General features: G+C 35.0%; 5 protein-coding genes, 1 long non-coding RNA gene and 2 other non-coding genes across 8 annotated transcripts in view; 5 read left to right on the top strand and 3 right to left on the bottom strand.

Moving 5' to 3' along the window:
- The window catches only part of LOC125189246 (NAP1-related protein 1-like), a 9550-nt gene extending 5222 nt beyond the window's left edge, over window positions 1-4328 (bottom strand). Inside the window, exon 1 of the mRNA XM_048086541.1 lies at window positions 3950-4328. Within this exon, the coding sequence (XP_047942498.1) occupies window positions 3950-4328 (379 nt within the window). The remainder of the gene's footprint in view (window positions 1-3949) is intronic.
- TRNAL-AAG lies at window positions 3416-3496 on the top strand. Its single transcript has one exon. It is a non-coding gene; the product is annotated as a tRNA-Leu (tRNA).
- A 2998-nt stretch (window positions 4329-7326) lies between the features above and the next one.
- On the bottom strand, window positions 7327-8199 carry LOC125187628 (transcription factor GTE2-like). The gene is made up of 3 exons (XM_048084249.1): window positions 7907-8199; window positions 7579-7825; window positions 7327-7473 (listed from the first exon to the last, which is right to left on the bottom strand). Exons 1-3 carry the CDS (start codon window positions 8186-8188, stop codon window positions 7424-7426), a joined length of 579 nt encoding a protein of 192 aa, XP_047940206.1. The 5' UTR covers window positions 8189-8199; the 3' UTR covers window positions 7327-7423.
- A 324-nt stretch (window positions 8200-8523) lies between these two features.
- On the bottom strand, window positions 8524-10311 carry LOC125187627 (protein PHYTOCHROME KINASE SUBSTRATE 3-like). The gene is made up of 2 exons (XM_048084248.1): window positions 9218-10311; window positions 8524-8881 (listed from the first exon to the last, which is right to left on the bottom strand). The coding sequence occupies exons 1-2, from the start codon at window positions 10244-10246 to the stop codon at window positions 8714-8716; spliced, it is 1197 nt and encodes a 398-aa protein (XP_047940205.1). The 5' UTR covers window positions 10247-10311; the 3' UTR covers window positions 8524-8713.
- A 1643-nt stretch (window positions 10312-11954) lies between these two features.
- On the top strand, window positions 11955-14071 carry LOC125187898 (pentatricopeptide repeat-containing protein At4g14170-like). The gene has a single exon (XM_048084547.1). It carries the CDS (start codon window positions 11970-11972, stop codon window positions 13962-13964), a length of 1995 nt encoding a protein of 664 aa, XP_047940504.1. The 5' UTR covers window positions 11955-11969; the 3' UTR covers window positions 13965-14071.
- A 169-nt stretch (window positions 14072-14240) lies between these two features.
- TRNAL-CAG lies at window positions 14241-14320 on the top strand. The gene has a single exon. It is a non-coding gene; the product is annotated as a tRNA-Leu (tRNA).
- A 1584-nt stretch (window positions 14321-15904) lies between these two features.
- Window positions 15905-16563, top strand: LOC125191104. Its single transcript, XR_007171052.1, has 3 exons — window positions 15905-16057; window positions 16164-16286; window positions 16384-16563. It is a non-coding gene; the product is annotated as an uncharacterized LOC125191104 (long non-coding RNA).
- Window positions 16564-24727: 8164 nt separating this feature from the next.
- On the top strand, window positions 24728-26496 carry LOC125186611 (myb-related protein 306-like). Its single transcript, XM_048083012.1, has 3 exons — window positions 24728-25126; window positions 25313-25442; window positions 25566-26496. The coding sequence occupies exons 1-3, from the start codon at window positions 24994-24996 to the stop codon at window positions 26164-26166; spliced, it is 864 nt and encodes a 287-aa protein (XP_047938969.1). The 5' UTR covers window positions 24728-24993; the 3' UTR covers window positions 26167-26496.
- The last annotated feature ends 269 nt before the right edge of the window (window positions 26497-26765 follow it).

Below are 26765 nucleotides of genomic sequence, written 5' to 3'. Positions count from 1 at the left end.
AAAAAAATCGCCGATTGCAATGGTTCGGCTAGCCGATCGGCTAGTGCGACGAATCGGCTAGCCGGTCGCTAGCCGACCATTGCGGATGCTCTAAATCTGACATGAATGGAGAATGCATGGTGCAATTTTGATGACGAATGCAAAGAGAAATGACATTCTCCACAATAAATAATTAACATCCATCTTAATATATGAATGAATTAGCGGTTTGGGCTTGCCCATTGATTGGAAAAGAAAAATAGCCCAAATTTGTTTGGGTCAATAATGTAGTACTACTAGTATACATTGTATAGACACTCGATAGATAACAGATTTTACCATCAATATATTGCATTTAAATTATTTTTTAACATATTGATCCATTGAGCTACTTATATTAATCTGCGTCTAATATTCTTAATCACATTAATTAAGAAACGCCCCTACCCAATTTATCGCATGTACTACTAAAGAAGCGTTAACTGTTTAATTGAGTACTCCCTCCGTCCCATGATAAGCGACTCACGTTCCTTTTTGGAACGTCTCAAGATAAGTGAACCATTTCCTTTTTTGGTATTCTTTCTCTTAATTTTTCTCTTTACTTTATTAACTCTCTTATTTTATTCACATTCCACTTTACTAACAAAATCCAATTTCCTTAAATCTCGTACTGAAAAATTTGTGCTCACTTATCTTGGGACGGAGGGAGTATTAGATTTATGCAAACAACCACAGTATAACCGACACGGCGACACACTATCAAGAATTCTGGCCATTGAGATTTAGTTCTGACGTGGTCCTAGTTTTTAGTGTGTGTTTTTGATCAAACCTAGAAGTAACTATATATACCTTCACTATGAGATTGATGTTCCACCTAAATTTGGTCCCTTGAGAAACATTCCATTCCGGGACCTCTTCTTTGAGTTGTTACTTTCTACAATAATAATGTATCCAAATAAAAAATAAGATTATATATCTAAGTATCAATTTCAAGTCTCCAAGTTCAATATTGATCGAGTTTGTTTCACAAAGTTTTTACTATTTCGTGGTGTTTGGACAAAATTTACCTATCAGTTTGTTTTGTGTATAACGAGAAATCTCGATCGTTTACAATGAAGAGTGAACTATAAAAATAGTTCTTGGACTATGCGTTTATCTCGTCAATGAACCCCGGACTTTAAAAAAAATATCCCCGGACAACCTGGACTAAGTGTTTATCTTGAAAATGGTCATTTTTCACTGTTTCGTGACGAAAATATTCTTTTGGAGGGTTTTGGGGGGTTTGGGCAATTTGATCTTTTTACATTTTAAATATGATATTATTTCAGTGATGTACTAAATCTGATATTATTTCAAAATTATCATTATTCTTCCCTTTTGCCATCCTTCACTTTGTTTCTTTATTTCAATATAAGATTTAATTTTATATCATTCTTCTTCCCTTTTGCCATCCTTCACTTTGTTTCTTAATTTCAATATAAGATTTAATTTTATAAAAGTAAATTTTAAATTTCAATTTTTAAATATTAATAAAAATATTAATTATTAAAACTACTATTAAATAAAAAAATTAATAGTTTTAATTAATATTTGATAGTGTCTAATTTGTAATCAATAAGGTACGCCACCGCCTTAATTTTAATCAATATTTAATAGTTTTAATCATAAATAGATCATATAACACGATTTATTTCGAAATAAATATGCATCTAATATATAAGAGAATCTGACTAAAAATATTATGAAGTTGACTAAAAATTTGATAAAGGAGAACTTTTGTTGAAATTTTCTAGTTAATTTTGATTGTTTTTAAAGTAAAAATATTATGAAGTTGACTAAAAAATTGATACTACTAAAAATTTGATAAAGGAGAATTTCTGTTGAAATTTTCTAGTTAATTTTGATTTTTTTCAAATTAATAAACAAAAATTATATTAGTCTTACATTATATGCATATTTATTTCAGAATAAATCGTGTTATATGATCTATTTATGATTAAAACTATTAAATATTGATTAAAACTAAGGCGTCGTCGTACCTTATTGATTAAATATTAGACACTATCAAATATTGATTTAAACTATTAAGTTTTCATTTAATAGTAGTTTTAATAATTAAATTTTTTTTATTAATATTTAAAAATCAAAATTTAAAATTTAATTTTATAAAATTAAATCTAATATTTGAAATAAAGAAACAAAGTGAAGGATGTCAAAAGGGAAGAAGAATGATAATTTTGAAATAATATCATATTTAGTACATCACTGAAATAATATCATATTTAAAATGTAAAAAGACTAAATTGTCCACCCCCCCCCCCCCCCCAAACCACCCAAAAGAGTATTTTCGTCACGAAACAGTGAAAAATGACTATTTTCGAGATAAATGCTTAGTCCAGGGTTGGCTGTGGATATTTTTAAAGTCCAGAGTTCATTGGCGAGATAAACGCATAGCCCAATGACTATTTTTGTAGTTCACTCTACAATGAAAGAATAAAATAAAAAAGTACAAACAATACCACTTTCTATTACAACAAAGGAATAAAACAAAAATATTAAGTGGAAATTACAATGAAAAATACAATAAACCAGTGTAAGTTGACTCGAGAAAATCTTCGCTAAGACAAACATATATGCAACTAATGAACTCAATTTGGTGTATGACTCTAGACATCAGCAAACTTGAAGATGGAAAACTTGGAAGGTCTTGCCATCAACACGCCTTATAAAGTCAATGGCAGCTACGACAGCCAATAGGCCAAAGGTATTGGCATCCGAAAAGCCAAATTATGCTATCAATCGCACGATGACAGTTATGATAATCGAAAAATCAAAGTCTTCATAAAGAACGAAAGGCCAACAATTTCTTTTAATGACCCATTTCCAATTAGAGCATCAACAACAATAACAATTAGGTTTGGGTCCCTAAAAAAATTAATTATTCATATATTTATCTTTATCTAGGTTTGTTGTATCTTTGTACAAAAAGTAAATGTATACCTTATCAATTGTAAGATAAAAGCTAGCTATAAAATTAATGTAAAAAGATAAATAATTATAAGTATTTATATATGCATACATTATCGGTATTCAAATTTTGTTTTTTCTAATATAGTCTATTTTCTTGATCAACAAATGCATTAACTTTCAATATTCACCAAAAATGCAATAGAATATCCGAAATTACCATTAGAAAGCTCTAAATAGTAGTATCTGTCTAAAACATTTTGTGATCACAACCTTGAGATCATTTTTTTTTTTCGATCACTAAATTAAACCCATATTATATAAGAAAGAGTATGGTTGACAGAGTCATATTCACGTATTGGTCATACACATTTTTCTTGTTAAATCAGCACTTTGCTAGAAATGATTTATAGTAGGAGTACTGTACATAATATTTATAGATAATAAAATAATAAATCTAGATAAATGTGTTGAGATGGCCGAGTTGGTCTAAGGCGCCAGATTAAGGTTCTGGTCCGAAAGGGCGTGGGTTCAAATCCCACTCTCAACATTATTTTGAATTTTCTGTTTTTACATATGAGTAATATTTCATTTTTAGACTTCTTATAAATTAATCAATGTATCACAATCTACGAAAATAGGGATATTAAAATTACAACAGAATTTAAAATGTGGAGAACAATGAGTAAGCATTTATAAATACATAAAATCGTATATTACGTAATGGAAGTTAGAATTTATAAATGTTGGCTCATCTTAGTTCGTTGTATAACTATCATTACATTATTAATTATGGATATATTTAGAGTGTCTTGTTAGGTTGAGATTATTTAGCTAAATTGAGAAATGAGATGCAATGTGAGCCACTAATTCACAAGATTAACAAAATATCAACAGATACCACATTATGTCAACACAGGGGTATAAGTGTCATTTCGTTGTGTAATTTTTGGATTTGTTGAGCAAAAATTTTGGATTGAATTGGATGAACTTTGTGCAATACCGTTTTTTCCCCAAAATTGAAGCTGAAGAATATGAGCAATTGAAACATGAATATAGGAAGTAAACAGAAGCAGGGAAGACAATTGCATGGCGAGGAGGTAGGGGATGAAGACGAGCGTGTTGGCGATTAGGTAGGAGGAGAGGCGGTAGACACCGCTGGAGGCTTCTCGGAGGAGGATTGGTCGCTCGTTGATGAAGATCGGGAGGGTTTCGGTGGTGGAGGAGAGGAGGAAGATGAGTGTGTACGTGAAGAGACCTAATCGCTTCTCGATCCCCGATTTGTCTAATCCGATGTTGATGTAGATCGCGCCGAGCATGATTCCGACTCCTATGGCTTGCAATGTGTTGGTGACGAGCAATTGCTTCGTTCTGTAAATCATTTTCCAGAATCGGAAGGATATGAGTGTGATTTCGTGGATTCTCGAGCTTCCAGATCTGATTTTGTGTTCAATTGGAGGAGGAGAGATGAATTCAATTGATTTTTCCGGCTACTGCTCCGGCTGTTCCAGTGGTTGGAGGTCGGTGAGGATTTCCATGGTGAATTTGAGGGGATCGAGCTAAGGGGGGACGGTGAAGCCGTTGGAGAGGAGGAAGGCTTCGAGGGAAGCGTTGTCGCCGTGGTGGATCACGAAGCAGCAGCAGCCGCCGCAGGGCGTGCCGCCGGAGCTCTTCTCCGTGCTGCAGTAGGTGAAGAGAGCGTTGGTGCCGTTCCGGAGCCACCAGCAGCGCAAGGGGGCGGCGGAGGTGGTGGAGCTTGATCAGATTCTCCAGGTGTTTGATGAATTGATTCAGAAGGTGTGTGCGTTTATGCGTGTGAATGTTTAGAGTGATTTGTCCCGCTAATCTAATTATTAAGATTCGATTTTTTTCCAGAATAAAATGTTCTTTTTTCTTGTTTATAGTGATGGTTGAATGTGTTCTGTTTTTCTAGCAAATGTTTCCTTTCTTTTCAATGAGGGATTTTTTTTTGGTGGATTGTTTTCTTATTCTTGAGCTGAAATTGTTCTTGATGGAGTTGTTGTCTTACTTAATTTTGCTGATTTTTTATTGGTCTTGATATCTTACCATAGCTAATCTCTCTCTCTGTTTGCCTCTTGAGCTAAGATTTTCATAGCTTCTTGGTTCTTGAAAGAAACATATTGATATATTTAATAGAAAGAGTGAGAGAGAGAGTGGAAAACATCTTGATCTTGTAAGGAATAGAGTGAAAAGCAGCACTCTCAATATTGATGATGACGATGATGATGTGCAGAGCCATAAAATAGTAGTTATTTTTTAATTACAAGAATTGTTTTAGTTGTTGACACTATATACAAGTTGTTGACAAGATGTTGACATTTTGCTATAAGTTGTTGACATTTGATATTGTGGCTATTGATATGTGAATTATAACTGTTATTTTTTAGTTGTTGACATTTTAATACGAGTTGTTGACATTTGATATTGTGGCTATTGATATGTGAATTATAAGTGTTATTTTTTAGTTGTTGACATTTTAATACGAGTTGTTGACATTCGATATTCCGCCATTTTAGAAATGAAATGACGATAATACCCCTAGTTGGCATAATCATGTCAACTATACACATATAATGTCAACTATAAGTTGTTGACATTTGATGCAGCCACTCATTCATAATTTTCGTGCGATGTCAACAGCGTGTAGTTTATGTCAACTAGGGGTATTATCGTCAATAGCTTGCACATCAAATGTCAATAGCCTGCATCAAATGTTAACAACTTATAGTTGACATTATATGTGTATAGTTGACACGAATTGTATATGTAGTTGACATTATATGTGTGTAGTTGATATGAATTGTATATGTAGTTGACATGGATTGTACACATAGTTGACATTATATGTGTGTATTTGACATGAATTGTAAATGTAATTGATATTATATGTGTGTAGTTGACTTGACATAGATTATATAGGTAGTTGACATGCATAGTTGATATTAAAAAAGGGAGATAACTAAATCTTAGCAACTAATTTTCAAATGAGAAATATTACCAAACAACCAGAGTGCAAAATATTTCATGCTTTAATTTGGAGAAATAAAAGAGAGAGACACGTAACATTTGCCTCAAAAGCAGAATTCTTTACGTATTTTCCGTTCCTTTCATACTTGATAAATCATCCAACAACAATAAAAAAGAAACAGAAATTTGTGGAAGAAAAAAAAAATTAGGAAATTAGAGACGACACAAAAACGACAAATATGAATTAATTTAATTTAAGAATCATAATACAACAGATTTCGCACACTCAAACCCGAACACAAACAACAATGATTAAGTATTAACCTAAAAATTAATCACAATTAACAAACAACACTCAGATCAAAACAGAATCCCCAAAACAGCAACAGATCTGCTACATTGCCCTCAAAGCTGAATCGAAGCCAACACGAATTGGTAGAATTGCAAATCAGCGACTGCAGTGGGTGATGGCGGAGCAGCAGCGAGAGTAGGGGTGAATCGGAGCGCGGCGGGCAAGGGATCCTGTTAGCAGTTATACTCCTCCTCCCTCCGCCGCATCCGCCTCGCCTCACGTAGCTCCTGTGCGCGTAGTACGCCTCCGCCTCCACGATCCCCGTCTCCGCATCGTCATGGGTCTGGATCTGAATCTAGATCGGGCGGCGCTCGTAGTGGCCGCGCGAGATCCCCTCGAGGTCGTCCATCCTGGCGAGCGCGGCGGCGTAGAGCTCGCCGGAGACGCGGTGGCCATTTTTGTGCTTCTTTTCTTATCTGTGGAAACCTCATCGATACTACTACACTTGCTCAGGATTGAAGACGGTGGTGAAGATGAATCCCCAATCCCCAAACACAAGCTGAAAACCCTAATTAAAACATATAATTACCATTCTACCCTTTCATAATAAATTAATCTAAAAATATTTTTTGTGTGGTAAAATCTGGACCACTCATTTAATAAAAATGAGTGGCTGATATTGCATCTCATTTCTCAATTAGCCTAAATAATCTCAATTAGCCTAAATAATCTCATTTCTCAATTGAGATTGCATCTCATCTCATTTCTCAAAAATAATTAATATTGATAAGAATATCGAATGTCAACAACTCGTATTAAAATGTCAACAACTAACAAATAACACTTATAATTCACATATCAATATCGAGAATATCGAATGTCAACAACTCGTATTAAAATGTCAACAACTAACAAATAACACTTATAATTGACATATCAATACCGAAAATATCGAATGTCAACAACTCGTATTAAAATGTCAACAACTAAAAAATAACACTTACAATTGACATATCAATACCGAGAATATCGAATGTCAACAACTAAAAAATAACACTTATAATTCACATATCAATAGCCAAAATATCAAATGAACTAAAACAAAGTTGAGATATCACAGTTAACAGGCAAGAAAAAGCAACAAAACTGCCAGACATCCAATTCAATCATCAAATAAAAGTTCAATCATCAAATTGGTCAATCATCTGCGTCGGACTCACTACCAGAGGAACTCCCTGAATCAGAATCTGTAAAAAACAAGCTCAAACGAATGAACATCTGTTTCTGTTTCCGTTTTCCATACTTTCACCCCCAACACAATGTAGAAACGCAAGAAGAATCAGTATCAATACCACTCGAGGATGACGAATCGCTACTTGAGCTGCCAGAACTGCTTGAGCTACTGCTGGCATTGCCTCTACCATCATTCTCCTGTCCAACAACACCATCATTCTCCTGCCCAACAACACCTTCTCTCTCAATCTCAATCTCCACAGCAGGGAAGCTCGCTGCTGGCATATCGTCATCAATATCTACATCTTCTTCATCATTTTCTTTCATCATCTTGCCACAATCATCATTCTTGTCGCTCAATGCGCCCTACACAACATTACCAACAACATGAATAAACAGTGAAAACACCACAAAAAAGACAAAAATCTTGATGCAAATTAAACTTACCACATCAGCATCAGTAACAGGACTGGAGGGAATAGAAACTCCAGCAGCTGGATTGTTGTTCATCATCAACGCTTGCCGCTTTGTCTTGCTCACCATCTTCTTCCAATTGGTCACAAACCGATCAAGTTCCCACAGCGTCTCCGTATCAAGAGCCTCAATATCAAGCTCAATTTCATCGCCATCCTGTGCCAAATGCTCATCCCTCTTCCTGATTATCTGTACAAGTTGAGGCATCTTCTCTTGGGGTAAATTCTGCAACCCAAATCCAAGTTTTGTTGACATCCAATTCCTGATAATACTTCCAATTCCATAAACAAATCAACAATTAAGCTTGCAAAAAGTTCAAATCCTATAACAAAAGCAAATATTGGAAAATCAATCTCTCAAATGAGTTCACATCCAATACAATTGAATCATCTACTGCAAAAATATGGTAATATGGTTGCAACAGAAGCAAAAATCTCATAAAAATGTTGATAGCAAAAACACAAGTTAATAGCAACTCATCAAATCATGATCAAGGAAAAACAACTACTTAGTCTACAGTCATCACAACAAGCACTACAAGGCAAAAAAAAAAAAAAACAGAGACGTATCAAAATGCCTCTATTTTACAGAAATCAGTAAAATTTCACCTTAATTAAAATTCATAAAATCGGCAACAGCAAGTTTTACAGAGGAAGAATTGCAAGCGAATTAGACTAGGAAGTAATTAAACCTAGTAATCGAGGCTTCTAGCAAATTCTGGACCAGCAATCGAATCACGTCGCTCGCAAAGCATCAAATAGCTCTCTCTGTCGAATAGCATCAAATTCTGGATACATGCTCCTTCACACCGATGCCGGCGATGCGCTCCGACACATCCGCCGTGGAAGACGACCAGAGCTCGCGCACAGGATCTGAAGTCAGCGGCGGTGGAAGACGATTCATGTTGTTCAGAGTGAGAGTTTTGACGGAAGGATCATGAATAAGCCCCTGCAATTACCATTCTGCCCTTTCAAAATAAATTAATCTAAAAATATTTTTTGTGTGGTAAAATCTGGACCACTCATTTAATAAAAATGAGTGGCTGATATTGCATCTCATTTCTCAATTACCCTAAAAAATCTCAATTAATCACAATCTTATATATTGCAAATATTGAATTGTTGATTTTTTATATCAAATTCCTCAGACAAGAAACGCCCTCAACATATATACACATGAATCTTTTCAGACCAAAAAACACACAAAAATTAAACTCTCCAATAATGGCAATCACATACATACACATTGCACGTTGATGAAAATTAATTAATTAGGGTTTTTAACCTTAACACAAACATTCTGATTAGCAACATCCACAGCTTTAATGCTCTTGCACCCGAGCAATCCCGTCGGCCTACTCTTCTGCACTTGATTAACAACCCTCGTCTTCACAACCTTGGCGCTGACGCTGTCGTCGTTGAACTCCGACAGGCCGGAGAAGTCTGCGGCGCTGGCCGTCACCACGCTCCACTGTATGCTGGCCTCGCTCGGCGCGTACAGCGACGTGGCCGGGCTCATCATACAGCTCGGCTCGTCGTCGTCGTCGTCGTCCGCACCTTGCATAAGCGGGTAGATGCTTCCAGAAACTTCCTCGATCTCGAATAAATCCGAGCTGGCCTCGCTCGCCACGTCACCAACTTCGCTAGTGCTCCCGATCGTTGACGTCGGGAGATTTTTCTTCCCCCCCTTGGGAATCGCGTCCCACGTCAGCATCGACAGCTTCCGCTCCATGTTCGTCGCTACTTCGCTTCCTTTTGCGTCCTTAATTTTCCTGGATCCGAACACCTCGATCGATTTCCGCGACTCTTCTATGTCTTGGATCTTCTTGATCGGGTGATCTTTGATTTCGTCGATTTGGACGGATTTATAGCCGAAGCAGGGGGTTTTGCAGCCGAATCCGGTGAAGATGCGGGATGCGGTTTTTTTGTGCTTGGATGGTTGGTTGGAAGGGAGGAGAGTGGTTTGGCTGTGGCAAGTGGTGGGGGCGGAGGATTCTGAGCAGAGGCTCGGGGTGGGAGGGTGGGTTTTGGTTTGGTACTCGAGCTTCATGTTGAAGTAGCGGTCGGCGCCGAAGACGCTGATCTCGCCGGCGCCGGCGTGTTTGGGGGTGAGGTGGGAGAAGGTGAAGGCGGAGTTGGGGTTGTGCTCGGAGGAGCGGGAGGAGAAGGAGTCGACGCGGGTGGGGTTGGATAATTTGATGGTCATGTTGGTGTGGTCTTGGGCGGAGACGCGGTGGACTAGGCTCTCTTTGCCTTTGTCGATGTAGGACGAGAACGAGGCGACGCGAAGGCTGCTGCCGTCTTGAGTCTCCATGGCAGGGGTTGGATGAGAGAAAGAGAGAGGGAAAGTGAAGTGAAATTGTGGAAGTTTTGGTTTGAGGTGTTTGATGAAAGGGTGGGGTTTAAGTAGGCATGGGGAGGAGGTAGATAACAGCAATACAGTGGATCCTAAATTCATGCTTGTGTGCTGTGGCCACTTTACTTACTAATTCATTTTGTTTCTTCTGATTTTAGGGTTTAAGATTGTTTCTTGTTTCTTTGCACATTTTAAAGTTTCAATTGTAAAGAAAATAAATTCACTTATGCATGCATAAGATAGTGTTTACTTTCCAATATTGATAATAAGATAGTAGATGATTGCATAATTGTATGGAGTAGTTTTTACTTGAATTTCTTCAATCTAATTAACTGTTTTAACGGGACATGAATCGAATAAATTTAGTTTAAATAATTGAAACTATCACTTTCATTGGGGTATCACAAAATTCAATTCATCTAAATAAATGTATTTTACTCATAGATGCTAATTCTGAAAAGTAATTGTTACAAAGTATGTACTACTTGCTTGTACAGAAGATTTAGGACTCTTCTTTAAAATTGTGATTGAGCAAAAGTATATACTTCTGATTAAAAAAAAAAACAATCCAGTTTTTGACAGAAATGATTATGTGCCATTTCATTTTAATGTCACAGCTTGCATATACCTGATCTCGCTTGTCCAAGTTGTGAAAATATCGACATCAATAAATGCAAAAATATAGAGAAAAGTGGATTAATTGCAAGAATAAAAAAGAATGCAGGCATGCATAAGAGTCACTATAGTAGTTAGAATGAATATGATATCTGAATGAGTATTTATTACATTCTATTGAGTTTAGAAGGAGTCATTTAATAGGAGGGGCTGAAAAATCTGATGGAGGCTTCAGTGGAAGTGGTGGCTGAAAAACAAGGTTGAAGGGCCTCCATTCATTTAACAAATTGTAGGGACAAATCTCACAATAATATTTCTCCATTTAAACCTCCAATTACTTTATTCTCTGAGTATGTCTTGCACAGAATTTGGTGGATGGTGTGTGATCATGCCATTAATTGGAAAAGAACATACATTAATTTCGAATTATATGGAGTACATATTATATGTGTTTGTGGTTGCACAAATATCGTGTTTTTTTTTTACAGTGGACTCGAACCTAAGACTTTTGGTATGGGATATTGTTAGGTCAATTTACGCACAAATGTTGTGTCTTTTATAACGTAGAGTTGTGAGTGTAGATTAGGATCTTCACTCATTGGGCCAGACAATTTTGTCAATTTAAGTGTAGATTAAGGATAGATAGATATTGTTTTCTTTAACAAATGGAATGAGAACGAAATGACGAGTTTTACGTTACGCTTTCTAATATCGTTGGTCATTAAATATTGAGTAGTACTGGCAATTTACAAAAAGGCATCCATGAGTTGATATATTGACACTAAAATATGATTTGTCATTTGTCTTAATAAAAATACCACTATGATTTGTCACATTGTCCTATCATGTGAGATAAAAGTGCATGTTAATCTATATGTAGAAATTAAAGAGGTCACAAGTAATTTTACTAAAAGGTAAATATTTGACCAATGTCAAAAACTTTTCTTGCATCAATAGATTAAATGTATAAATAATGTGTAAAAATATAAAAATAAATGAGTTGAGCTTTTTGTTGCATATTTGAACTTCCCATTCAAACAGAAAAACTCCATAAACCCCAAAATTCATGAATTATCATCTTCCCTTAGCTCGGTTGATTCTTCACAAAGGCTCTTCCAATCTCCTTTCCCCTCTGCAACTCTTTCAGCTCCACTCTCTAGCAATAACCACAGGCCTCCAACTCCAGCACCCCTCGATTCTCCTCTCTCTCTTCAAGCTCTATCTCACTAACCAGGCAACTCTCACTCACGCAGAGAAACTTTTCCCCCGAGTTCAACAACCATATAAATGGAATCTCATGATCAGACACGCATCAGCTACCCGCCCTTCAAAGGCGCTATCTTTGTTTCAAAAAATGCGTATTGATGAACCAAGCACCCCTTTTTGCAATAACCCTTTTGTTTATGCTTCTCTGATTAAAGCTTGTGGTAAAGCTAGGGCTTTTCGTGAAGGTAAATCGATACATTGCCGGATAATTAGGCTTGGATTGGATTACAATGTGAATGTGTCGAATAGTCTCGTTAGCTTTTATTCAGGCTCTGCGAATTTGATGAGCTACGCTGATGTGTTGTTTGATTCGGTTTCGGAGAAAAATGTGGTTGTTGTTAATGGCCTGATATCTGGGAATGTTAGGAGAGCGAATTTTGATGTGGGATTGAGACTGTTTGTTGAGATGCTGCGTGGTTGTTTCGGTTTAAATGTGAAGCCTAATTGTGTTTCTTTCGTGATTTTGATATCTGGTTGTGTTGAATTTGGGGAATTTAGGGCAGGGAAGGCGCTTCATTGTTGTAGTTGGAAGATGGGATTGGGATGGAGTGTTGAAATGTGCAATGTGCTTATTGATTTTTATGCTAAATTAGGGCACATTGGTGATGCTTCAAATGTGTTCGTGGAAATGCCAGAGAGAGACTTGATTTCGTGGAACTCGATAATTTGGGGGCATGTTAAGAGTGGAGAGTTTGTGAAAGCGTTTTCCTTGTTTAGAGAAATGAGGAGAGAGGGGATTGGAGTTGATAGAGCGTCGTTTAGTTGCTTGTTGTCTGCTTGTGCTGCTCGTAGAGATCTTTGGTTGGGGAGGATGGTTCATGCTCGTGTAAAAGCTATTGGGATGGAGTGTGATGTCTCTGTAGGGACGGCTTTGATCAACATGTATGCAAAGTGTGGAAAGTTGAACTCTGCAAGGAAACTTTTCGATGAACTACCAAAGCAAGAGATTGAGTATTGGAATGCAATGATACATGCTTATGTTGATGCTGGACTTGCTAGGGAGGCTTTGAAGCAACTTGATGAGATCAAGTTTAGGGATTTACGACTAGATGAAGTGACAGTTTTGGGATTGATTATGGCTTGTGGTGATGCAGGGGATCTGCATCGCGGTAGGCTTATGCATTCTATTGTGGAAAACGATGATTTGTTCAAAGGAAGCGTGGTTTTAGGGAATGCTCTTGTAGACATGTATGCAAAATGTGGGAGCACTACGAGAGCTAGGTCGGTCTTTGATAGGATGCCCCGGAGAGATGTGATTTCATGGACATCTATGATAGTAGGCCATGCTGTTAACGGTGAAGGAGAAGAGTCTCTTGCTACTTTTCAGCAAATGTGTGCGGAAAAATTAGTTCCGAATTCTGTGACCTTCTTAGGAGTTCTGTCAGCCTGTGATCATGCTGGTTTGATTGATGAAGGGATGAGATTATACAATATGATGAGTGAAGTGTACCATATCAAGCCACGGATCGAGCACTGTGGCTGCGTGGTCGACATGCTTGCTAGAGCTGGCAAAATCGGAGATGCTCAAATGTTTATTCAGAAGATGGACACAAAGCCTAATGCACTTGTTTGGAGGATGTTGCTGAACGCGTGTAGGGTTCATGGCCACATCGATCTAGGATTGAGCTTCGTTACTGGCTTAACAGAACTGGATACGCCTCCGGAAGCAGCCAATTTTGTGATCTCGTCTAATGTATATGCGGAAGCTGGGAGATGGAACGACGTTGCTGCTCGTAGAAACACAATGGTTGTTGAAAGAGCTTCCAAAGAAGCAGGAAAGAGCTGTGTTTCTTAGCTCACAGATTATTCTAGAATGGGTTCCAAATTTTATACGCACAATCTTTTTAACATTTTGAGGTAAGAAGAAATTATTCTACACACTGAAATAAAAATAAAAGTAATTTTCATGACTATCAAAGCTAGAAGACATATTTAACTTGTACTTTTCGATATTGATTTAATATTAAATTTAATCTAATCGTATACTGTGCTGAATTATGATCGAGAATGAAGTAGAATGTGAGATTAATCTTGTGTTATTATCAACGAAATATCAAAATATAAACAAGCAGTCAAGATGGCCGAGCGGTCTAAGGCGCCAGTTTCAGGTACTGGTCCGAAAGGGCGTGGGTTCAAATCCCACTCTTGACAAATATTTTATATCTATTTTTAAAAATTTTCATAGTATTTTATATTTTTATTATATATTTTTTTGTTAAATTGAAATACTACTCGTACCTAATATATTGTGTTTTCTTCTACTATGAGTTGGAATAGGTTTAATATACTGAGTCATTTGGGGTTTTTTGTGTGCCAAAATTAATGAATTTTTATGTCTCTGAGATCTATAGAGCTGAATGTTGGTGTTATTGATGGGATAAACCATGTGTGAGCCATTTTCCTTTCGGGCATTTGACAATTATACGATACTGTTGATGAGCCTGTTGAAGTATGATATATTCATCCCAAACCTTGTTGAATTTGATATCTTCATCTAAGACCTTGCTATTTAGGTGATTACATCCCAAAGTTAGCGTGTTGCATTTGTTTAGGAGATACTCAAATCAGGCTTGTCCATTGCAATCTGCACTGTGGATCAGTGTCTTCATTCCTGCAAAATGTGTACTAATACTATTTCGGAATCATGACAATTATCTAGAGTCCGAAAGGTCGGAAGATGAATACGACTAGCATTTACTGTACGAAGTGGCAATAGATGGTTTGTTTTTTTTTTTCTGAACCATCTGTTTGTTAGTTGGTATCATGAGTTGGATTAAGAGTGGTGAAATGGAAGGGGAAATCTATATAGGACTCAGAGATTACAAGTCATACTATGGAGGCACAAGATTTAACATAAGTTACAATTCAACTATTCGTTTTTTCATATTAAGTTGCAATGTGTTCCCTCTTCTGCAACGCAATTTCACATGTTTAATTTGTATTTGACATTATTTTTGGTTGATTTCTAGTTTTTTTGTTGTGTAATATGTATCTTTGTGGTTAATAAAGCCTCTGAGTGCGAAGGAAGTTTGTCTGTTTGCACTCCTCTCTGACCAATTGGTCTCATCGGACCCTGCTTATCTTCACTTCATGCTCTACTTGGAATTATCCTCTTTCTTCAAAATTTGTTAACCCGAAATTGCTAAAACAGAAAATTGTCCTATTTACAGAGTTTGAACTTTCATTCTTGCTAACTTGGGGAAATCTATCCACTTGGCATCCACATATATTTGAAAAAAATCCTTTTAGTTATATAAGATGGATCCAAAACATGATAATTTAATCTCTCTGTAAAAATGAAATCAAGGGCATTGCCGAAGGAATAGTGGAAGATGAAAGCAGGATGTCTTCACATTGTTTCTTCAAAGTGAAGGCAGAGCGTGATGCATCAGATTGTGAAAATTATATGAGTCTGAGTATATTGACATCACTTAACTATTGCATGTATATTTACCAAGAATGTACAATCTAGCAGAACCTACTACTAGTACTTGAATTACCGTTATAAACGATGCATTGAATACTATGTAAGCACATACTAGCTTATGGACTGAGAAACATGTGATGTTGTCCATAAGGATAGACTGATCGCCATCACGAACCAGTCTTAATTATGTGCATGATTGATGGGATTAACTGTGGATATTGGAGTTTGTTTGAACTGATTATATTGGAGAAATGATTAGCTCAATAGTTTTTATGAGAAGCATAGGATCTTTGATTTATCAATTTTCCAAAATCCTGTTTGTTAATGTTATCTTGAGTTCATGGTGACCATTTTCTTGAAGATATAGTTTGGATCATGTCTTGCCGAACATTTTAGAGAATCTTAACCATTTCTCAGAAGATGAATACATCTTATCTTGAACAAGACCTTTTCTGCTTAGGGTATCGACCGTATACTTTTCCAGCTTAATTGACAGTTCTTGATGTAATGCCCCCTTACAATTGCTAGTCACCACGATCACATTCGCCTAAACTTCAAACATTGTAGTTTCTATACACAGATAATGAGTATGTTTTGGAAGCGGGCATGCTGATGCTGCAACAGTAGATGTTCGGGCTAGATGAAAGGATTTTTGAAGCCAGAGGCCGTTGCTGCTGTTGCACCGACCTGGTTTGGCCCCCTTCCTATTGTGTTTTGTAAAGATTTCAATATGGAAACTAGGAAAAGATTTCTATTTTGAGGGCATCATGTTATTTGTCAATGGCAGTTATATTCACTCTATCAATAACGGTGCCGTTGCAGACACTAAATCTTGTGAATTTACAGGTATGCACTCTTACAGGTTTGTGAATTTTATAATTACCGTTGTAAAATAATGCAAAACTTCACATTTAACACTTATATTTAGTTTTTTCAAATTTTTATGCAATAATTAAGATACACAATAGTATAGTTACACCCTGATTTGATATGTGTGTTATGAATTATGATGGGAGGGGACACTTGTTGGTTAAGTTAGGAATAGGGACATGTGACCAATTCTTAGTTTAATGAATTTGTTTTCCAAGTGTAGAACAAGTTGCAAGCAATGAAGTCGGCCCTCCCTAATTTGTATATAGATTATGTATGCGTATAGATACCACGTGTCTTACTTCGTCATAACCCATACTACTAAATGCTCTAACCACATTCATTTCAGATAACTTTTCTTCAAAGCTCTTATGCTTTCTACTATTATAGAATCGAGTTTCTTTTACTATTACAAAGAATTCTTAGTAAATAGCACAAAAAACGAACTAGTGCATACTACACTTAGGTAAGAATCTAAAGTTTATTTAGATGTACTCCTTATTTAACAAAGTTGTACTAGTATTTGATGATGATCAAACACCTTTCTCGAAAGAGTCGTTGTTACAATACTTTTGATGCATTTATGAATGTTGGCAAATTAAAGGTTGATAGCAATATATATTAGTATGTTTTTAATGCATATATGAAAAATTTTCCCCATATCTAACTAACCTCGCTCCTTAACTAACATCCAATAAAAATTTAAGGTTTTGTAAAATTTCAATGCCGCCAAGGAAATAATATGTGGTATATATTTAACATGGCCACACAGAAGTAGTAATTAATACCAAAAGTTGTAAAATATCGAAAACGATTGATACAATAGCAATATGGCATATATATATACACACAAAACATTGTTGCCTATTATTTGTGTTTCTTGTGTGTATTCAGGTCGACGGTTTCGTTTATTTTTGACTCTTGTTGCCTAATACCTACAATTTGGTTGTGTGAGAATTGAAATCTTTGGCCCTACTATACATTATGTTTATCGTTATTTGTGATTGTTACTTGGCCTATATGATTTTGATGACCAAATTCGAAGTATATTTTATGCCGTACAATCTTTTGGCATCATTTTTATTGAGATTACAATTTGTAACTATATAATTTGATTCTACATTGTTTATTGTGGTTCAATGAGAAAATAAAATATTAGATTGAACTCTTACGCGGAAATTTTAAAGGTATGTAACATATACGACATTAATGAAATCATTCGACGAATACGCCAAATTACTTCAACGGATTCGCTCAACACCATCGATGCACATTTTAAGCCGTACAATCATTTATGGAATATTCTAATTGTGACTCTTGATGTGGGACAGACTAAAATGAAAATTCAGGACTCCTAAAGTGGGACTGAGGGATTAGTATTAATATTTTAATTTTGTACTGTATTATTTATTATTATCTCATCAAAAAATTAAAAAAATTACGAATGTGATACGAAAAAAAGAATCACTGATTAATTACGAATATGATACGAAAAAAAAAATCATTGATTAGGTTCGGAACCATACTGGAGGTAATAAATTAGTCACTGTATATTTTCTCACAATTTTCAAACTATATTAATTGAATTTCGACTAGTACTTAATTAAGTCAACCAGTATAGTAAGTTGATGGATTAAGATATTAATGTTTCTACTACATAATTGGACTCCAGTTCTTCTGAAAGTAAAAGGTTTCAAGGTTTCTGTTGATGGATTAAGATATTAATATAATTACTGAAATTTTAGGATTTATTATTATGCATCGGTATCAATCACAATGACAAGTTTTCATTGCATATCTGGATTGCACATGAGCATGTAGAATTAAGTAAAGAGAGCAACATACCGACACAAATCTATTACTATTGTGTATATATATGCTTACAAATTTTGATATACTTATAGTAATTTTCAACTTATTACAATTATAATTTTTGTCACGCATTACATACCATCGACTAGTGTTTTTAATAAAGCCATGATGACGTTAATTGTTAATACACTGTTAGTGGCTAAATTGCGCGTGACCATTAGATGCGTGCATCTATTGTGTTTTTTATGAAAATCAAATGCTCAAGCCACAAGACCATTTGTGATACATTTAAGCGTTACCATAGATGTATAGCCTATTAAGACATGTATTAATAAGTGTCACAATAGTTGACGCACCAAACAAATTCCTTATCTTGCTAGTTTTTTTTGTTAAACACAAACTACTCAACATTTAATTTTTCTAATTTTGTGCTCCTTTTAAGCTCGCCTAATTTCAATCTGAGTTGGAAATCGAAAATTTCTACATGGAGATTAAATCAACAATTTGGAAAAACAGCATAGTTTTATAATTAAAATATAAATTGAAAATTGAAAATTTATTTAAACTCTCAAGAATTGGATTAACTGATAGATTTGAGGAAAATTGACGCCTCTTAGCGAAATATTGATCAGATCAACAAAGTGAGAAGGAAGAAGTCACGACATTTTTAAGGGGAAAAATTTCTTGTTTTTTAAGATCATCACCTCATGGACCTCACCTGAATGGTTATGGAACATATGCCATTTTGTAAACAGGACGATCACGATAGCAATGCTCCTTTTAGTACTCCCTCCGTCCCACAAAAGATGTCACACTTTCCTTTTTAGTTTGTCCCACAAAAATGTCACATTTCCCTTTTTGGAAAAAGTTCTATCTCACATGAATATAAAAATTATATTTTCTCTCTCCATTTAACACACAAAACAAAACCTCCTAAAATCTCGTGCCGTCTCACAAGTATGACATTTTTTGTGGGACGGAGAGGGAGTATGTTAATTAAAATCACATAGGGTTCACTTCATCTATTATAACACTTTTATATAGTGTTTTATAACCTTTTTAAATATTCGAATAAGTATTGTGCATTACTTAATTTGTTTACACATTGTCAAATACTCTTAATGAAAAATTATCTATCGTCATGACATTATTTTAAAAAAGTAACCTTTTTAAATCGACATCATTGTCGTATGTCGATATGATGGGGAAAGAAAATCATTTTATGTATATAGAATAAATGAATCTAATTTATAAATAAACCTAAATGTAAATGCATTTATTTTGAACGCCTTACATTATCTACATCGAGAAACTTGGCGGTTTCTGATTGGGTGAAAAAAGCGGGCCCACCACGGACATACTCTGTAACCACATAGTATCATACAATGACCATGTAATGAACCAAAACCGTACAGCATTGCATAAGGTTTGACTTTTGATTATACTGTTAATAAATTTTTAATCTTTATTTGTAATTTCCTTCAATTCGTTTAATTGTGAAAGCGATGATATCATCTGATTCACTCTCCAAGTCAACACCGCAGCCTTGTATGTTCACACAATCATACATGCATAATTTTTTGGCTCCACTATATATACTAATGAAATATAAATATTATTAATATAAACTAAATATATTTATAATTTTGTACTATATGATGAATTTAATTATACTAGTATTTTTTTATATGTAAGTTGAGTCGTTTAATAGATAGTTTAGCCATCTAGTGTATAAATTTCGATATGCATACACCTTATTTGTATTGTAGATGGCCAAGAGTAATTTTATGTTCCTGAAAAATATAAAAAGTAGGGAAAAGAATGACACCACCACTTAATTATGACCTAATTCTAAGAAGTGATTTTGAAGTGTTTTAATGGGAGAATTAATACTAATCACGTTATTATAACATGAATAGATTGTGAAATATTTATATGTTTAGATGTTGAAATAAATGGTTTTGGATTGAGTATGTTTGAGGAGAAGTACCAAATAAGTATATATAATATGTGTACCTGTCATTCTTTAAACAAAAAATGTATTTAGGGAATTGAAGTATTTAATACTAGTAGTACACTATGTTTTTAAATTATTTGTGCGTATATAATCCAAATTTATGTCACCAAAAGTCTCTAAAATCTAATGAAACCAAAATATTATTCAAACATCCACTACATTATTCACATAACTATACGTATATTTTGCAGCACAGATTTATTTGGGTCATCCTCCATTTGCCGCAAAATCTTTGTTTTGCATTGCGTTTGATGGCTACTAAAATCCAAAAAAAAGATGAAGATGATAGAAAATCATCTACAAACAAAACTCACAAAGAGAAATATGAACAAAAATTTGAACAAATATGAAATTAGGGAGTGTGATGAATAAAATCAATTATTGATGTTGAACCCACACTTGTACTTTGGCATTTTCTTTTTTCTTTCTTTCAGAAATTTGACACTTCTAGAAGATGATGATATGACAGTGAGAACAAAGCTACTATGTGCAGTGTAAATTAAATTATTTTGAAATTTTGTTTTAAGGTTAATTCTTAATATCAAGCTATATAATTTCTTAGCTAAAAATAAAAAGACAAAAAATAGCATGATTTATTAGACATCTACATTTCTTAACAGCTAAGAGAAAAAATATCTATCATATACTTTATTGAATTATATACATATTCAAGTAATAAGTCCAAAATTTATGAAATCATGCCCGTCATTGATATATCATTATATGTTACACAATAAAACCGGAATAATCATCTGACTCACTTCTTCATGCCCACAATATATGAACCAGAATGATTATCCACACTACAACAAAGAAACTCATTATCGATTTGGCTGAATTCGTTTATAGAAATAGGTCTCTACAACTCAACACACTACCTCAATCTATAATCTATAATTACTATTAATTTGGTACTATTAATAATGCAGTGCTCAATATGTAAGATGAGCTAATAAAAAAACCAATCCAACTTTAATGCTCCCCCATGCCTATATTTGGCAGTCGGGCCGGGCTTAGTTAAATATGTGAAAGGAAATAAATAATACTCCCTCCACCCCGGATAATTCGGGTCACTTTGACCGGGCACGAGTTTTAAGAATTGTAATGAAAAATAGGTTGAAAAAGTTAGTAGAATGTGGGTCCTACCTTTATATATTAGTTTTATAATAAAATGTGAGTAGGAATAAGTTAATTGAATATGAGGTCCACTACTAAAAATGGTAAAAGTGAAATGAGACAAATTATATGGGACGGACCGAAATGAAAAATTGGGACGAATCATCCGAGACGGAGGGAGTACCTTTTCTATTGTGGGCTCAATGGCGACTATTCATATGAATCATCACCCCCACATTTTTTGTCATCATGTGTGTACGTGCCCATCAAAACTCCACGTGGTGCACCATGTGCCTTAGATGTCGTACATCAAAGCCCGATTTGGAGGGCCCGCGGAATTAAGCATGGGTCGCGGGCCCAATGGGCCCACAGTTTGACACCTGTAAATGATATTTACGATGATTATGCCTCGAATATGTTTAGCACCATCGTTTTCAATTGTGCGTGGCAATGAAAATATAGTCCAATTTATTTTGAAAGAATTAATTTTTGGTGACAGCAGGTTCCTTATGGATCTTTGCAGAAGGTTATTTTTTGAAGAAAAAGAAAAAGGAAATATACATTTATGGGGGAAATTAATTAAAAATAAGTGGTATTAATGTTGGTGATTGGGTGGCAACTCTAGAGTGATGGTTGGTCTGAGAATTCTACCGAAAAAAAAGGAAGAATGGCAAAATAGTGGAAACATTCAACCAACGAAGACGACGTGAATTCTATAATGCGTAAAAGTATTAAATTATTTATTTATACTTATGGTATACGGCTCATTTTAAAATTTTGTGACATTATTATATTGGCTATCGCCTATACTTAATTATATTCGTAGTTATTGATTTTTGAGATCTAGAAGTTTTCAGTTAAGAGGTTCGGTTTATTATCTAAAAGTTGGATTTTGGTAGAACTGTAAGAGCATATTCAAAGGGAGAGGTAAATAGAGAGATAAAGTAATATAACTATCATATTTACCTTTTCTTCATGAAAAACATTCTCTAAGGGGAGATGTATTTGAGAAGGAATTATACCTTTTCCCATTTTGAAGAGGTATATAACCACTATATTTACCTTTTTTTCATAAAAAATCATTCTTCAAGGGGGAAGGTATTTGAGAAGGTATTACCCTTATGTTTTTTTAATGCTTTTGTACTATTATTTTATTTTTTTTAAATGATATATCTTTCTATATACCTTTTATCCTTGGAGTTGATTGATTTTTAGAAATGTATATTGCACTTTTTGAGAAGGTATAAACATGATATACCCTTTCCATTTACCTTCTCTCTTTGGAGTTGCTCTGAGAAGGAATTAGAAAGGCATATATATAATCATCTATATATTAAAATTTTAATTATGATAAAAATTAATTGTGTAACACGGAAACAATTGCGCCTAACTTATGCACCATAACATCTTCAATATACTAAATTCGCGACAGAAAAGAAAAGCCAGCAACATGAGAGAGTGTCGACTTGTCTAAGTCCCCTGAAAGTGAATTTATTTGTCGGAATTTTAGATGTATTAATTGTATTATATTCTAAAATAATCGCAGTTTACTACTTTTATTCACGCTTCCACCTAGCTAGGGCGAGGGTGCGAGGGTGGAAGGTCAAGATTGCTTAAACTTAATTAAATGGGAAATTGATATTTCAGTGATGGATATTTTATACTACTATCAAAGACTGCTTAACATTAGAGTATTTTAATTTGACTCAAAAATGGTTTTTTATTCAACAAAATATTCCAGTCAAACGTAACTGAAATATGATTCAAAAATGAGTAACACATTTTTGAAAATCCAAAAATCTGATAGTTAAGCTTGGATCGAGAGACACATTTGACGCTATTATAATATTATTCGTAACGACTTACGTAATTGGTTGATTTTGATTGATTTATATTTTGTAATCATGTACTCCTACTAATCAGTAAAAGTACATGAAAACGCATTAATAAAAAGTCCTATGATTCCTATCTATTGGTTAAAAAGACAAAATTTCTATCTTTCTCCATCTCAATGATCTCATAATCATGTGCTATATCATTGATTAGCAACGACAGAGAAGAAAGAAAATTAATAGTAGTAGTGTATGAAGTGGAGAAATTTTCTGAATATTGGACTCCAGTCTTAATGCATTTTTTAAAATAGGACGTAGTAGTAGTTTGGTTTTCGTCAAATTTCGCTTTTTCTTTTTCTTTCTCTTTCTTCTTATTTGTTTTTTTCTTTTTTCTTCATTTTATTTTATTTTATTTATTCCTAAAATATGAATTTGAAATTGAAGAGAAGAAATTAAAAGAAAGAATTATAAACTTAAAAGCACAAAAGTGGAGTACTATTAATTGTATAGCCCATGCAGGTTTTGGGGGCCGACTGACCTTAGAAAATATTTCGACTTAATTATGCTAAAATGTGATCAAAAAATTAACTGGAGCAAAGAGTAACTGTTGCAAAACATGCGTATGATTGATAAAGCAAATTTGTCACTTAGAATTTTAAATAAAACGAATTAGAGAAAAAAACAATGAACAAAGCTCATAACTAGAAATATATTCTTCAAATATAAAACTCCCTCGTCTGCCAATAATCATCCCAATTTTCCATTTTCGTATATCCGTGGGTAATTGTCTCATTTGATTTTACCAGTAAGTAGTACTACTACTTTTGGTAATAGACCTTCCATTCTATAAAAAATATCTTACTTATATTTTATTACTATAAAACTAAGTATTTAAAAGAAGAATTTACATTTAATTTCATCAATTTTTTTTTACTCATTTTTCATTATATTTCTCAAAATCTAAACTGAGTCAAATCAAGCTAATTAATGGCGGACAAGGAGAGTAAATCCGTAACTACAGTAAAAGAATGAGAGAAAGTGGAAAAGACAAAAATGACATTTTCATTTAAAAACAGTGAAAGATGACTTCATATATTTTTCTATGGCGTAGTTTAGGGATTAATGGGGACTTTTAAGGGAGTGCAACGGTGAGCGCGATAATTTAGTAAACAATTATAAAGTTCACTATATTTAATGTCATTTAAAATATCCTAAAATGGTGTATGTTAGCATGTATAAATAATGAATACTTTTGTTCCTATAGTAAAAGAAATGAGCGAAAAATGTAACTCCAAATTAATAAGTATGATTAGCCTTGCGAATTGCAAAATGAGAACACCATTTGTAATTCACTCTTTTAATCAATTACTTCAAAATGTTAACATTGATTGCCACGCGTTTGCATCTTCTCAAATTATGATAATAGAAACAAGAATAGAGAGAGAGAAGGTGCTGACTTTGGCAAAACATGAGTAAATGCAGTTTGCTGTCTGCATTTGACTCTTTTCATGATCAAGATAAAGCCCAACACCCTTTCCATACATCTCCCTTCTCAATCTTCTCATCATATATACCCTCTATATATTCTCTTACACTCATCCCCTTCAGTTAGACTCTTGTCTCCTATCAAAACACAATTGATCCTCCAACCATCTTCTGAAAAAAAAGAGAAGAAGATTTCAGAAAACCTTTTTTCCCAATTGGAAACTTGAAAAGAAAAAAAAAATATTTGATCTCCAAATTTTCTGACATGGGAAGACCACCTTGTTGTGAAAAAATTGGTGTGAAAAAAGGGCCATGGACTCCTGAAGAAGACATCATCCTTGTTTCTTACATTCAAGAACATGGCCCTGGAAACTGGAGAGCTGTTCCTTCTAACACAGGCAAGCCAAACACAAACTGAAAAAAAGAAATCACTTTTTATCCTTCCTAAATTTATTTTTGTTTTTGGGTTAGTTGTGATCATTAATATTAGTATCATAAATATTCCACCCACCCTCTTGAAGAATGCTCTTCTTCTTCTTCTTTTTTCCCCTATTAACATGTTTCTTTGTAATTTTATATTTCAGGGTTGCTACGGTGCAGCAAGAGCTGCCGTCTCCGGTGGACTAACTATCTCCGGCCGGGAATCAAGCGCGGTAATTTCAACGAGCACGAAGAGAAAATGATCATCCATCTCCAAGCCCTTCTCGGCAACCGGTCAGTATTTTTTTTAATAGGCAAATGAATAGAAATTTAAAGGTCGCGTGAGTTAGCTAGCTAGGGTTTGGTAGCTAAACTGGAAAACCGTTATCTAATTCTAGAGTGGAATTGAAATTACAGTTGGGCGGCTATAGCCTCGTATCTACCACAGAGAACCGACAACGACATCAAGAACTACTGGAACACGCATCTCAGGAAGAAGCTCGGAATCCAAGGGCGCGATGACGATAGTAAAGAAAATGGCGGCGCCGCCGCCGTTTCAAAGGGAAAGTGGGAGAGGAGGCTCCAAACAGATATCCACATGGCCAAACAGGCCTTATGCGAGGCTCTCTCTCTACACAAATCTGACACTACCTCTCTCTTCCCGGCGCCGGCTACCTACGCTTCGAGCGCTGAAAACATCGCTCGATTGCTCCAAAACTGGATGAAAAAGAGCCCTAAAGCGGCAGAGGCGGGATCGTGCGACAGCAGCGATCAGAACGCCTCGGTCGGGCTCAGCTCGAGCCCGAGCGAGGGGGCGAACTTCGCCGGCGGCGGCTTCAATTGCTCGAATTCGGACATCTCGGTGGAGGATGCATCAGCTGATCAGAATCCTAGCTGTGTGGAGACGGAAATGCCCTTCGGATTGCTGGAGAAGTGGCTGTTTGATGACGCGGCGGCGCAGGGGCAGGATGGTAATTTCATGGAGATGGCCTTGAGTGAAACTGCTGATTTGTTTTGAGGAAAAATTATAGATATGTGCACTAATAAGCCTTGGCTTCTTCAAAACAACTCAGCAGTTTTTCATTAAGGTGTTATTAGTAACTAAGATTATTACAATATCTACTTTGGGGGGGATTTTAATTTGTAATGTCAGTTTCAAGCTCTTTGTGAGAGTATGTCAGGAAAAAGAGCTAAAAAGTGTAAATTATTTAGTACTGTAGTTTCATAGTCATCTGAGCATAAGCTCCCCCTCCTGTCCTCACTTTCATTGTGGAGCAAAAAGTGTTTGTACATTGTGCATCATCTGGTGTACATTCCTGATGTATGAGAATTAGAGTTTGACTTCTTATGCTTTGGGAATCATGAAATTGGCCACTAATTTGTCCGGGGTTTGGCTGATTGGCTATATATGCAGGTAAATTTGTGTTGGAAAAGTTCATCTAAGAGCATCCACAATAGGGTGGACATTTTGGCTGGACACTTTTACGTTTTTTGTTCATAGCCACTTTTTATTTATCCACGGCCATAAAAAAAAGTTTTTGCAGCAATAGTGGACACTTTTTTTAGCCACATTTCACTTTATTTTATTTGTTGTATATTTTAATTCAATTACAATTA

The sequence above is a fragment of the Salvia hispanica genome, chromosome 5 (genome assembly GCF_023119035.1).
Source record: "Salvia hispanica cultivar TCC Black 2014 chromosome 5, UniMelb_Shisp_WGS_1.0, whole genome shotgun sequence".
NCBI classification, from domain to species: Eukaryota; Viridiplantae; Streptophyta; class Magnoliopsida; order Lamiales; family Lamiaceae; genus Salvia; species Salvia hispanica.
The sequence above is the reverse complement of the archived record's forward strand: the minus strand, read 5'-3'. Positions and strand labels throughout refer to the sequence as shown.

Bases quoted from the DNA above. Each gene is read 5' to 3' on its own strand.
- LOC125187627 (XM_048084248.1), bottom strand. From the start codon at position 10,246: ATGGAGACTCAAGACGGCAGCAGCCTTCGCGTCGCCTCGTTCTCGTCC. The intron at 8,882-9,217 runs GTTAAAAACCCT...TGGTAATTGCAG, and splicing joins ATCAGAATGTTTGTGTTAAG to GGGCTTATTCATGATCCTTC.
- LOC125187628 (XM_048084249.1), bottom strand. From the start codon at position 8,188: ATGTCAACAAAACTTGGATTTGGGTTGCAGAATTTACCCCAAGAGAAG. The intron at 7,826-7,906 runs GTAAGTTTAATT...AATGTTGTGTAG, and splicing joins CTGTTACTGATGCTGATGTG to GGCGCATTGAGCGACAAGAA. The intron at 7,474-7,578 runs GTATTGATACTG...TGTTTTTTACAG, and splicing joins CGATTCGTCATCCTCGAGTG to ATTCTGATTCAGGGAGTTCC.
- LOC125187898 (XM_048084547.1), top strand. From the start codon at position 11,970: ATGAATTATCATCTTCCCTTAGCTCGGTTGATTCTTCACAAAGGCTCT.
- LOC125186611 (XM_048083012.1), top strand. From the start codon at position 24,994: ATGGGAAGACCACCTTGTTGTGAAAAAATTGGTGTGAAAAAAGGGCCA. The intron at 25,127-25,312 runs GCAAGCCAAACA...TTTATATTTCAG, and splicing joins AGCTGTTCCTTCTAACACAG to GGTTGCTACGGTGCAGCAAG. The intron at 25,443-25,565 runs GTCAGTATTTTT...TTGAAATTACAG, and splicing joins CAAGCCCTTCTCGGCAACCG to TTGGGCGGCTATAGCCTCGT.